Here is a 12,611-nt window from a genome sequence, read left to right on the forward strand (position 1 = left end):
AAGCTATTCATTCGTAGGTAATCGAAGCAGAAGATGTTATATTAAAAAGCGTAAACAATCGACATATAGTGTGTCAGAATACTAAATAAGTTACATAAATAATGCAAAAAAATATTTTACAACACGACGTTAATAAAAATATTAATTTTTTAATTAATAATTTTTAAAAATGTTAATCAGTAGTATCGAATTCTGCTTCTGAGCTAAATTACTCGAAATTACGTATCTTTGCATTGTATGATAAAAAAAAACCATTAAGAAATAAAAGTAGTGCGTTCAAGTATAAGCAAAAATTACAGGTTTTCCTCTTTCCTTTTAACGGCAGTATACTGTACCATGCTTTGAATATATCCGTACGTGTAGATGTTAATGCAATGAAATAATGAATTTTACATTTCTGTGAGTGTTAAAAATTTACATGTCATGCATGGACTTTCATTTTAAGCTTTTGAACAGTATATAAAAATAAATTATTCCACTATTATGAAGAGCTCCAAGGGTTTAAAGTGTTCGTTTCCGGAAATATAACACATTGTTAGTTAAAATTTCACATTCTTCTTCTAAATGAAACTTCTAAAATAAGAAAATAGTAGAAAAAAGGATAACGTATCCCGTATATTTTAAACATTCTGTTACATTAATAACAAAAATAATTATAAATATCGATCAAATTTTCACCCAAACGGGTCTATCTTATCTACAAGTTTTTAAGTAGAAAATTTCACCTGTTTACGCAGCTCGATATCGGAGGTGGAATATTTCCGGCCGCGTCGAGCGTGCAAGAAAAATTTTCAAGGGTAGTCGGTGAAATTGCCGGGGTAACGTATAAAAATGCAATGTACATGTGAAAGCAGCTTGCAAGATTGCTCTATGGGTTTCCGGTAAGAGCTTTTCAGTGGAATTCAAGTGACCGTGCGTTTTGAGAAGTGCACGAAGCTTAAGTTGCAGGGAAATCCGGGAGAGTTCTTGATATAAAAACTCTCTAGACAACTTCATGACCCGGCATTCTAAAGTTCGTGACACGAGTCCTCGAAAGTTTTACAGAAACGATTTACTTAAAGTATATGGGGTAAAGGACTAAAGGGTTGTTGCTATCGCGTACACGTTCGCGTGTATTGTACGCAAGCTTCCCTGTTCGTACACCTCTCAGAGAAGCGGGTGGAAATCTCGCGAGATATAGATAGTTAAGAAAAAAGGTGGCTTTAGACGGTTGCAATGAAGGTATAACTTTGCAAATTACGTGGGATTAAGGCTGGAATGAGATTCTCAGAATGAACCGGGTCTGCAATTTTACACGCTGCTATGGAACCATCGTAGCGCCAAATGCGCGTTGTCTTATTTCGTATTCACTCTGCGCTTTTCCTTTTGTATAAGCCTTCCTGTTATTTCGTTTGAACAGCACCGAATATCGACGGTTCCGTTTTAATAAAACCTTTTAGATTCCTTTATGATGGATAGAAATTGGGAAATGTCTATGACTTTGCTGAAATTGCGTTGCATTATTCTTTATGCACGATATATGGAATTTGTAGGACATATTTTTGTTGAAATGCGAATTAAAAAATTACGATTATTTATAGCGCTTCAATGATGATACACGATAAAAATTCAGTCTAAGTATTCGCAGAGATGTTGATGGTTTTGACACAGAAAATTTGGTTTATTGTCAACTATATGTACAATGTCTGGTTCAGTATTATTTATCTCAATTTTGAGATATTTTCCAAATATCAAATATTATTGTCCAATAATCTACAAATATTAAATATCAAATATATGCCCAGAAATTGCTACTTAAGTACACGGATACAAATTACCTTTCACGATTCCCTACGAGAGTCGTTCATCTTCTATCAAACTTTCGCCAATCAAAACGCATCCAGGATATAAACTTGCGATCGTTAGATCCAGGGACATCAGTCAACGTAACATGAATCGATAAATCGTGTTGATAATTACAATCTATGAAATCGATATATCGCGAATTTACACATCCTCAGTACCTGCACGGAGAAACCCATCCTTCGTTCGATCAATCACGAGCGCATCAAGCTAATAAAAGATCGATCTCGAGGAAAAGAGAAATGCCTCAATTACTCGAGCGACGTGGCCGAACGAGGGAATCCCTATATAGATTTTTCTTCAGTTTGACCGGGCCGAGGATTCCTTCACGTTCGAGTAACCCCTAAAAGTGATTCCTTTCGATATCCCCTGACTCATCGGTCAAAATAATCGACGTGGAGACACTTCCGATAATCACGGACGCTAAGCATCGCCGATCAATCACGCGATAGCGTTCTCAGCCTACGGCTTGTAAGTGGACTGACACGAGCATTTAGACACGTATCTACGATACCTTGCACTAGGATATTTCCGTATCTGTCTGCGGTTGCTTCTCGATGGCCGTTGTTACATAGCGCGAAGCAATTCTCCAGATAAGCGAACGTAGCCGATATTGTCGTTGCACGATTGTTTGTCGATCGGAGAGCGTTTGGTCGTTATGAGTACTATGGCTACCGATTTTGTTTACTCGAAGACACGTTAATGAAATACAGCTTATTATAACAACGTAGAAGAGCACAAACTGTCCGAACTTTTGCAATTTTTATTATCTATTTTTATTATTTTTACCCTGACTTTGATTGACGATTTCATTTATACAAAATAGATGAAAATAAGAGATATAATAATTTTCATTATAATACTGAGAATTAAAATTCCCTGTGAAAATGGATTGATATTTTACAACAGGAATTAACAGACAGATTATTCTTTCGTGAGCTTCCTTTGCTTCATTTGCGAAATGTATATGGCTGCAAAATGGCTTGAATAATCAAGTATTCAAAGTCTGATAGCGAACGCCACTCGTCGAGTGCCTCTGTATGTTGAATAAACTTATCACAAACCCTTGAAATAAGCATGCGTTCCTGAAGCACGTTATCGTGATACTCGTCGCTCTTTTCAGAGACCATTTGCCATTCGAACGAAGGTAAAAAGCTTTACTCTTATGATACTACGCATATCGCGTTTTTGCTCATTTTAATTGTTTTGTTATATTTAATAGTGGAAAGGAGTATGTAAAAGTGTTGATTGTTTTGTTTAGTAGAATAAATTTTATTTCCACTTTCGAATTGTTTTTTCAGTTCTCGCTTGTTTTTGGTTCAAGTTTCAATTCCTTTTTGTACCTATAAGTACGTTGTATTTTTAATGATTTTTATTTTTACATTATAGTGCAGTAAATACGATGGTGGGTACGATCGAAGAGATTTACAGAGATTTGACAGAACAAATATTTTTAATTCTTGTAAATTTGAATTCGAATTTTTCTATATTTTATTCGTCTGGAAAATCAAATTCATTCCACCTTGACCAATTTCTCTGTTTATCGCAACCAATGTATTTTATTTATTTGAAGCTCAATTATGCGTTATAAATCAATCGACGAATATTTTTCATTCACTCGCATGTATCACATATAAAAATCCTCTTCTTCCCAAAAGAGGAAAAAAGTGAAAGAATCGCGATATTAGGAATCGGAAGGACTGTAAATAGAGAGAATTACAGAGCAAAAAATGGCTCACGTACGCATGTAATCGACCGGTTGAAAACCATTAACGATTTATCGCGCAATCTTCAGGGTCTATAAAGAGAGATCTAAAGATGTTCAAGCTTTTTTCCCCTTTTAGTTGATCGTCGTACACGTGAGATCAGCGTCCGGGGATTCCGGAAAAGATTCGCGAAGCCAGTGGAATGAAGACTTGGCGACTCGAGGGTTAGGGTTCACGAGTGAGACAGAAAGCTTAGCCGACAAGGAGGGATAGTGATTTTATAGGGGTCAAGAGAGAGGAGGACCACACGGTGAGGCGAACTTTCGAAACGACCACGCCAAGAACTCGACAGTCGGCATCTTCTACGGGACAAGTTTCTCAACGAGCCTGAATCTTACGTGGCCACGGTTCTATTGGAAAAGAGAATATATATATAGGAAACTCGAAGAGAGTTCCACTGTTGTTGGTTGTGAACTTCTTGTACGCTGGCTGGATTTTTTTATGAGATAAAGAAAAGTTGCAAGAAACGACGATATCGATGTAACATAGCAAATTGTTAGATTGCTGTCCAATGATGACTTCGTTTCTTGTTATAGTAATTTAATTTCGATCGAATTAAGTTTGTGTTTCTTTAAGATCGATATGTGGTTCTTGAGTTTGAGATAGACTTCTTTTATTTAAGTTTATTTTAGTTTTTGGAGTAGGAAAGAGAGCTACATAGAGGATATAGCGATTATCTGGTTTTTGCTGGACAGTTGTTTACTTTAGATAAGGTCCTAATTGAATTGTTAAATTATAGATAAATTTATTCACAAGGACTTTATTCTGTAGAATCGCCATAGGTACGATAGGTAAATTAATTTTTAGAAGCAAATATACAGTAACAAAATTGGTGTTTCTTATGGTCAAATCTTGTAGAACTATTTTGACGCTTGATAAGCATCTCTCTATTTTCCAATTCGTTAATTCTCAAATTATAAGTCAGATTAGATTAAGTCTTATAAATTGATAGAAATATCTTTGACGCGAATGCAACTAGTAGTATTTAACTTAGTTAACTTTCATTTATATGTTATATATTTCTATTTTCAACTATTGAGCTATGATCGCGTTCATGTAAAACATCTTGTACACAAAACCATTCATATATGAATCAAGTACTCGCAATTAAAATCTAAACGCCGCTTCATATGGCGCAAACTATGCGAGTTCATGTAGAATAGTGTAACATAGTAACGAATACCATTAAAATATTCACGAAATATGAGATGAATGGGAACGCACGTATAAATCCTGGAAAATTCTAGAAAAATCATCGTCTCCTTGTTATATTTTAAAAGTCAGTGTAAAAGATTGTATAATTACATTTTATTGTATTGTATAATTTGTATAATTAAATTTTATTCCGTGAAAGATAAAGAGAAAAAAAAATAAATTAACGTAATGCAGTATTTTTGTCATTAGTATTTCAAAAAATTCAAGTGTGTCATATAAATGTACCAATGTATTTCATGAAACCTCATTTGAAAACGTTATAGTATATTTGAAACATATTAGGAATAATACAATATGATTGTTACCAATAGTAATTGGTATCATTGCAAACGTGACATAACAATTTTTACATATGTAGAATTTTTTCGAGCATAATACGGTTACTAAAATGTTTGATGTGCCGATACTCCAACAATTCCGGATTTTCTGCAATACACTGGTCACAATAACGCGGTATCCTGCAACTGTTGACCCATATACGTACTTTCCCTTCGCATCACGTGAGATATCTCGGTTCACCACTGCATAGTTGATTGCCTATCCCAAATAACTCTGGTTTACCGCTGCATAGCTGATTGTCTATTCCGAAACAGCATGATTCTGTAGCAGTCAATGGATTAAAGTGATACACATCTAATGCTAAACAGCGCCAATATCTAAAAAATAACATTTTCAAATATTCATCCTCTAAATAATAATAAATTTCAATCAACTATCACTTATATATCTAGCATACAGTTTATCAATTTCAAGTAAAGATTCTAACTTAACACAATGATGATTAGCTAATTTCGGGCGTATATTTCAATGGCTATTTTCGTCAAAAATTAACAAAATATAGTTCTTGTTATATTTATAGGGTGGTTCAATAACTTCGGATATCTTATCCTCATGCGATAGGTTACGAAGGGTACTCCTAAGTCTATAAACAAATTTTGAAAAATTTAACAGCAGTAATTATTATAACTCGGATTTTTGCGCATTTAGGGAAAATTTAAGAATGTAAAGGTAGAGACTGCATATAATATAGGAAAATCTATAAAATATCCAAAGTAGAATACTGCCCTGTTTAATTAAAGAGTTCCATCTACCATTCTCAAACTGAAGAAAACTAAAGTTTTATTGCTATCTTCTCGCTCTTCGCTTTTAGTTCATAACAATGTAATAATAGAGCTTTGATTAAAAGGTAAAGAACACAGATAACTAAAGAGGACGAAGTACTTGTTTTAATTTTTAATAGATAAGACGAATTTCTACTGAAATTTCATTTCTTTAATTGTTTCCGTACAGATATAAATTTGCACGAAAGCCTGCAGTCTATTAATTATGCACCGATAATTTAATATTCGCATAATAACATGGCATCGCCTTTCCTCGTAATATCGAAATAAAAAGAAACGTTTAAGATGTTTAATAATTCTGAGAAAACAATTGAATCTTTGAAAGATAAATAACAGGCCTGAACGCCATGAATACCTAACTGCGAAATGATTTTCACGCAAGAAACTAGTGAGTTGTGCGCGTTTTAATCCGACAACGGAGCTGCTCGTCTGACGCCATCCATCATATTCTACTTGCATGCGCTAAAATTCAATTTAATCGAGCAGCGGAGCGGCCGGGACTCGTCGATAAAAACGGGATGAAATTTTAAGATCTTTTTTATTTGCAGTATGCTTCGTTGATAAATATTCTGCCCTGATGGAATATAATTCATTGCCTTTTGTTAAGGGAATGATACAGTTCCACGTTTCCACGGCAGCAAAGTGATTATTTCAATCGTGCGGAAATCGTATTCAGTTCGATTTCGAAACCGGTGCGCAACGCCGCACTGCAGATAATAAGAATTTCAATGCGATAAAACAGCACGGAGACTAATTCCTGTTCGAGTATTAATGTTCGAATGAGAAATTAGACAAATCTGGCTATATTCTTAAATATCTGGAATAAAATTTAGCAACAGTATTAAATGTGCTTCGTTCTATATTCTTCAAGTAGGCGAAGGCAAGTTATACGATTTCGAAATGTTTATGTTTTAAAATAAGTATGTTCATAAATTGTTTGATTTAAGCAAAAGTTAGGGGATTGGTAAAAAGTTTGCAAGCATTAGCGTTTTCTAACATCCTTTTTCCTCATTTTTTTTTTGTTATAATATGAATGGCATGATAACATTGTACATTGATAATTCATATAAATATTTTGTAGGAATGTTACACTGCTAATTGTAAGGTTTAAATATACAACGATCAGAAAACGTGATTGTAATTATTTTGAGTACAGTTCTCACCTTGGTCAGAATACTAAGGAAATTGAATTGTAAATTTCTTCTAGTTGAAAAATCGAAAACGTTTCATATTTTTCTCTGCTAGACACTCTCCGACATTGCTTAATCGCCTTCATTAATATCTTTGCTTTTTACTTTCTACACTTTCTTTCTGCTAACGATAACATTAAGGAAAAAGGATTAATTTCTTTCTGACAGATGCTGCGTTCATACCGTTTTACCATGATAAAAGATGCAAAATGTTTGAATATTTATACCATTCCACGTAATTTAATTGTTGGCGAGTCTTTAATTCTCAGGAAAGATCAAATGTGTTATACTTGTAACTCTTCTAGTGCATTGAAAGATAATAATAAAAAACGAGCATATAATATTACCATTAAATATTCTTATATATTCCTATTCGTTAAAAGCTCATTGAACAATGACATTATAATTTCTATATATATATTTTAGAACTTTAACGAACAATGAACAGTGGCAATGAAAATTAGTAATCTTTTTCCACATCTCTTGATCAATTATTCCTTGTGTGTGTGATTGTTGAGGCTTACTGGTAAAGGAACGAGTGGATGAATTTGTAATAAAAAAATATATTGAAATAAGTATAGGTATAAGTATAAGTATAGTGTGTGTTGATCCAGATCCTCACTCTTAGAGTGTTACAATACAATAAAAAGATATGACAGGGAGCACGTTCGTATATTTATAGCTCTTTTGTTTTTAGACCTTGTAACCCGAAACAAAATTTATATTCAAGGGCACAATAATATGGATCTCCTTATCTTGAACTTTTTCACTAAATTCTATTCTCTTCGTAACAGCGGTCTCCAGGTTACGGATATACAGAAGAAAAAGATGTAGATTTTTCCTTGAAGTAGTTACTTCAACAGTGACTATTAGATATTCTCAATACTTTTAGAATTTTTTCCTGAGAGCGACGTAATAATATATGTATCTTTACACTCATAGTATAGTTGTAGTACACTACACGTATGTAAGTATACTTATTCTCATAAGTAACAGGCGAAGGTCGGGCGTGGTGCGAAATTTCTACTTGTGTGTCTCAATTTGGGCAACTTTCGTACCATTACTCCTCTTTAAAAGCTTCGCTCTATGACATACCTTAAGTAATCAAAAGCCAAGTGAAATGAAACTTTAGTGACTCTAAAACAGTAAACTCAAATTTCACCGGGATCCACCCACATGCTGCAGTAAATGAAATTTTTCATTCAAAAGTAGCTTTTTAACATGACCGTGTTACGGTTCGCAAAGTCTGCACAAGATACTTAACCTTGTAAAACTGATTGGACGTGAACTTGTTGAAAAACAATGTTTGGTGATCGAATTTGAAAAATTTCCTTTTTAGATGACATTAATATCGAGGACTACTTAGATAGCCTATTAACATTGAGTGTTAAGACCAGGGTAGAGAAGAAACATTATTCGAGCGTACAGTATTAAAGAGCATTGATTATTCGTATTCAATAGTTGTAAATTGCATTGTGTGCCTCATTGTACGTAAAATACCTATGCGTCGTCATAAGACGTCAGGTTAGTCGCGACAGGAAATCCGGTTGAATATACTCCCCTGGAAACGACGTACTCGGCCGCCCAGAAAGAAGAACGGTGAGGGAAAGGAGGAGCTGCGGAAAAGGTAATAGGAGTCTCGGTTCTAGCCGTGGCCGGTCAATTAAATCTCGTCGACGTCGCGTGCAGGAAGCGAGCGCGGCGTGCACCGGAGGCTTCCTTTCCGATTTCGAGTGGGTGGACCCTAACTCTCGAAATTTATTAGCCTGTGCGACCGACCGGCTAATCTTCGGGTTGGTAAGCCCGAGCGTGCAACTATTATCCGCGGCGTACAACCACAAGCGGGTTCCTCGTGGGCCATGTCTGTTCGTCCATCGTGTTGAAATCGGGTAAAAAAAAAGAAAGAAAATAAAGCGAAGAACAAACAACCTGTTTCGAGATTTATGCGGAATTTCAGCCACGAAGGGGAATTCGTGGGGAATACGAATGAAACGTAAACAGTAGCTCAAAAACATAGGGGGGATTCTCCGCTTTGGCTTGTTATATAGAGGCTCTTAAGTGATTCAATTTTACCGGGTGTATTACGTGTCTCTGTTAGTTCAGATGTTTTCGCTGCTTTTGAAACAATGTTCTTCCCCGAGGCTTTAATGGTTGTATTGCTAGGGGTCGTTTCAGTGAATATTTTCGCATTAACAGTAGATATTGAGGATAATCCGATGAGAGAATAATAGAGAACAGCCAGAGTTGTATCGTCCATTTGTTGGGGATTTTTGAAATACTGTATTTTTTGTCATTTTTTTAGGTACATGTAAATAGAGAACGTTAAAATGGTAGTAGACTATTGTAGTTTCGAATCGTGCGACTTGTGTTGATATCTACTGCACAGTACGGTTTGGAATAGGTTACAGAATTCACAGAGTGAACCATGCAAGGTGGTAGCTCTACACTATTCCGTTATCAGTGGTAATAATAGACAGTCTATAAAAGTGTAAAAATATTTTCATATCAAATATGTTGACAAATATCTTTCTGTAGTATTCTAGTAATATTTTCTGTTATGATATCAAAAAATTAAATTCTTTACAAATTCATATTGCGGTTCTTCTATTATTTATATTATACGTAAAGAAAGTATAAATATAAATTTCAAAATCATAACAAAGGAAAGAATAAAAAAAGGCGCGAATTTAAAATCCAAAGTATTTGAACTTCAAGAATAACCAACTACAACCTATCACTAACTGTAGATCCTCACTGAATCATTAAAAATAGAATGTTCAACTGTCCAACAGCGAGCAGTCTCGAAAATCTTGATTCTAAAGCCCTCCGAATTCGCTGAAAAATTACCAGAGTGCAGCTTTTACAATAAATTCGTTCATCATTCTTATCTTTGCGGCATCGTGCGAGATTAAATCTCTCTTTCTCTCTCTCTTTCAAAAAAGAGAAGAAGAAAAATAAAAAACGTTGGGCAATTTTACATGTCAAGGTGTCTGTGTGCGCGGGTGTTGTATATTCAGAATTTCTCATTCAAAGTCAGCATAAAATTCGTATTACCCCTCTCTGGCACAGGTTCACGCAGTCCAGCACCGAGCTGCACCTCACTTATCGCCGAATATATGCCTGGAATCTGAGCGCTGCATCGTAAATTCAACTGGCCGTTCGAGAAATGGAACGGTTGAAGATTCACCCTGATCTCGATCCACTGAAGATTCTCTGTCTGATCGGTATGGGGCGAAGAAGCGTCGTTACGATCCCACCTCTGGTGTGGATACGGCTGTGGCTGATGATTCGTGTACGACTCCACCTGGACAGAAAGAAATGATCATGAAATTTCATCTTGGCATCACGAGAGGAATCAAACGAAAGGAGGTAAACAATCGAAATTAATATTCACATTTTGTCCACTATCTATTCACTTATTTTTGTCTTTGGCTATATGTGTACTACCTGTATAAATGACACGAAATTTAATATACTTGGGTCTAATTAATTAATATGTAAATTCTATAATACATACGATGGCTTGATGTTATTTTCTTGTTCTTTTTTTTTATATTAGAACGTGAAAGTACAAAGGAATAGAGAGAATAACGGTTTACACAGGAAAAGAGTAAAAAGGAAATAGTAAGAAGTTAAGAGAAAGAGAGAGTGGCCGGTGAAATGTAAATCTGCTTTTAACGAAATCCGTTCATCTGGAATCGGGAAGCGAGCTCTTCGTTTCGTTCGTTCGATCCTTCCTTTCCACCTCCCCCTCCCCCACTCCATTTAGTACCGCATGCTGGTACCGGCCGTTAAGCACAAAGACGACTCCTTCCAGTTCGATGAAAAGTCGAAAGACTCGGCGACCGTTTCCGGCACCTTCGTGTTCCTCCGATTAACGTTTTTTCTTCTGTTAAATCCGTCTCTCTTGTGAGAGAAGCTTCTCCCTCTAGCTAACTCGTAATATTCACAAGGAATGCCCGAGTTCCGAGTTTCTTAATGGATCATTATCGTTCTAAGAACTGGCGATGGCGTTGAAAGTAAGTTATTCGGTTGAGCGGCCCACGGCGGGTTGAATCGCAAGTGGATCGGCTAAGATTTACTTAAAACTTTCCAGCGAGGAAAGATGCTGACAAGTTTCTTGATACTCCTGAACGTGCATAGCAATGTACACTCGCACTTTTAACGGCTTTAATGGTAGTTTGAGCTTCGAGAATTATTCTTCCGGGATTTAACACATTCAATGTGTTTCGATCATAATAGTTGTCCATAGAACGTAATGTGAATGAGAATGTGTCAGAAACTATTAGTAAACGACAACCCATATAAGTATCTAACATGAACCATTACGTTACATTGCAGATTTATTCCATTTATTAAATATTTTAAGAAACAAATACTCTGCCTCGGATATTCTGTATATTTTTGAATATCGCAGATATATATATATATTCTGTAAACTCTTGCGCATTAAAGGTTCTCATAAGCACATAAATATCAGCAGTCCGCCTGTTAAATAAATATTCAAACCTTCTCAAACTTCATCTGCGATCTTTATAAAATTTCATTCAGAGCTTCGTCATCTTCTTCAATACCTTTTCTTAAATACAAATTTATTTGAAGGTAATGTGACATACTTGAATGTTTGTTACATTGATCAATTTACTATGTGCTACATCATTTCCTCCGAAACACTCTAGCAAAGTAAATATTAGGTATAGAATGAGATGAGCGATCTTTGCGCGTGTAATTAGCATTTACGTAAGTTAACCGGAAAATATCTCGGAGCAATCAGGCTTATGTGAGTTAAGCAACAATGGATAGTATGGTTAATAAGCGGAGATAGACCTAGAAGTGAACTCATCAGTGAGATTAGAGTATTTCTGCTCTTTGGATATGGAAACATTCAGCATTAGGAATATGCTGGTAGTTTGAGTAGGTCGATGATTAGGATGGAATCTGTGAGGAGCGGGGATTTCGTCGAGCTGATAGGAATCGGTGGTTACCAGAAGAGATACTATTATGCGCTAATGATTCACTTCTTCGACATGCTAAAACGAACAATTTTGTTAATATTTCTCGTACAATCGAGTGTGTAGAGAATCGTAATTTAGAGTAAAAGAAACATAAAATAACATCCTTCTCTAAGTTTAATTTGTTATCATTGACATGTTTATCTTTCTGGTTATTATTATTGTTGTTGTTGTTGTTGTTGTTGCCATTATTATAGATTATTATTTAGTGAGTTCTGTTTACTAAAAGAATATATACTAAAAGTATAATTCATAAAAGTATCTTAGTTTTAACATCATATCAAATTGTTAATTAATCATTATCATTTATAATTTAATAGTTTATTAGCTATAAAGCTTTTTGTTTAATTACAAACTGTAAAATGTTCGATTTGTACAACGTTTTGGATCTATTACTGAGAACTTGTGGTTATTATGTTTAGATAGTTATTATTGTTAATCTTGACCAAGCTACGTTGTAATTTG

The 12,611-nt window shown here is 35.1% G+C and overlaps 1 protein-coding gene and 1 long non-coding RNA gene across 3 annotated transcripts in view; one reads left to right on the top strand and one right to left on the bottom strand.

Annotated features, from left to right (window-relative positions):
• LOC126920766 (uncharacterized) overlaps positions 1-12,611 on the top strand; it is a 123,665-nt gene that overhangs the window by 46,905 nt on the left and 64,149 nt on the right. For both annotated transcript variants that reach the window (XR_007712085.1, XR_007712086.1), the window contains exon 3: positions 10,204-10,503. This is a non-coding gene — a long non-coding RNA (uncharacterized LOC126920766). The remainder of the gene's footprint in view (positions 1-10,203; positions 10,504-12,611) is intronic.
• LOC126920759 (uncharacterized) overlaps positions 1-12,611 on the bottom strand; it is a 212,134-nt gene that overhangs the window by 13,327 nt on the left and 186,196 nt on the right. Inside the window, exon 5 of the mRNA XM_050731512.1 lies at positions 10,189-10,438. Within this exon, the coding sequence (XP_050587469.1) occupies positions 10,189-10,438 (250 nt within the window). The remainder of the gene's footprint in view (positions 1-10,188; positions 10,439-12,611) is intronic.

Source organism: Bombus affinis, chromosome 9, assembly GCF_024516045.1.
Source record: "Bombus affinis isolate iyBomAffi1 chromosome 9, iyBomAffi1.2, whole genome shotgun sequence".
NCBI classification, from domain to species: domain Eukaryota; kingdom Metazoa; phylum Arthropoda; class Insecta; order Hymenoptera; family Apidae; genus Bombus; species Bombus affinis.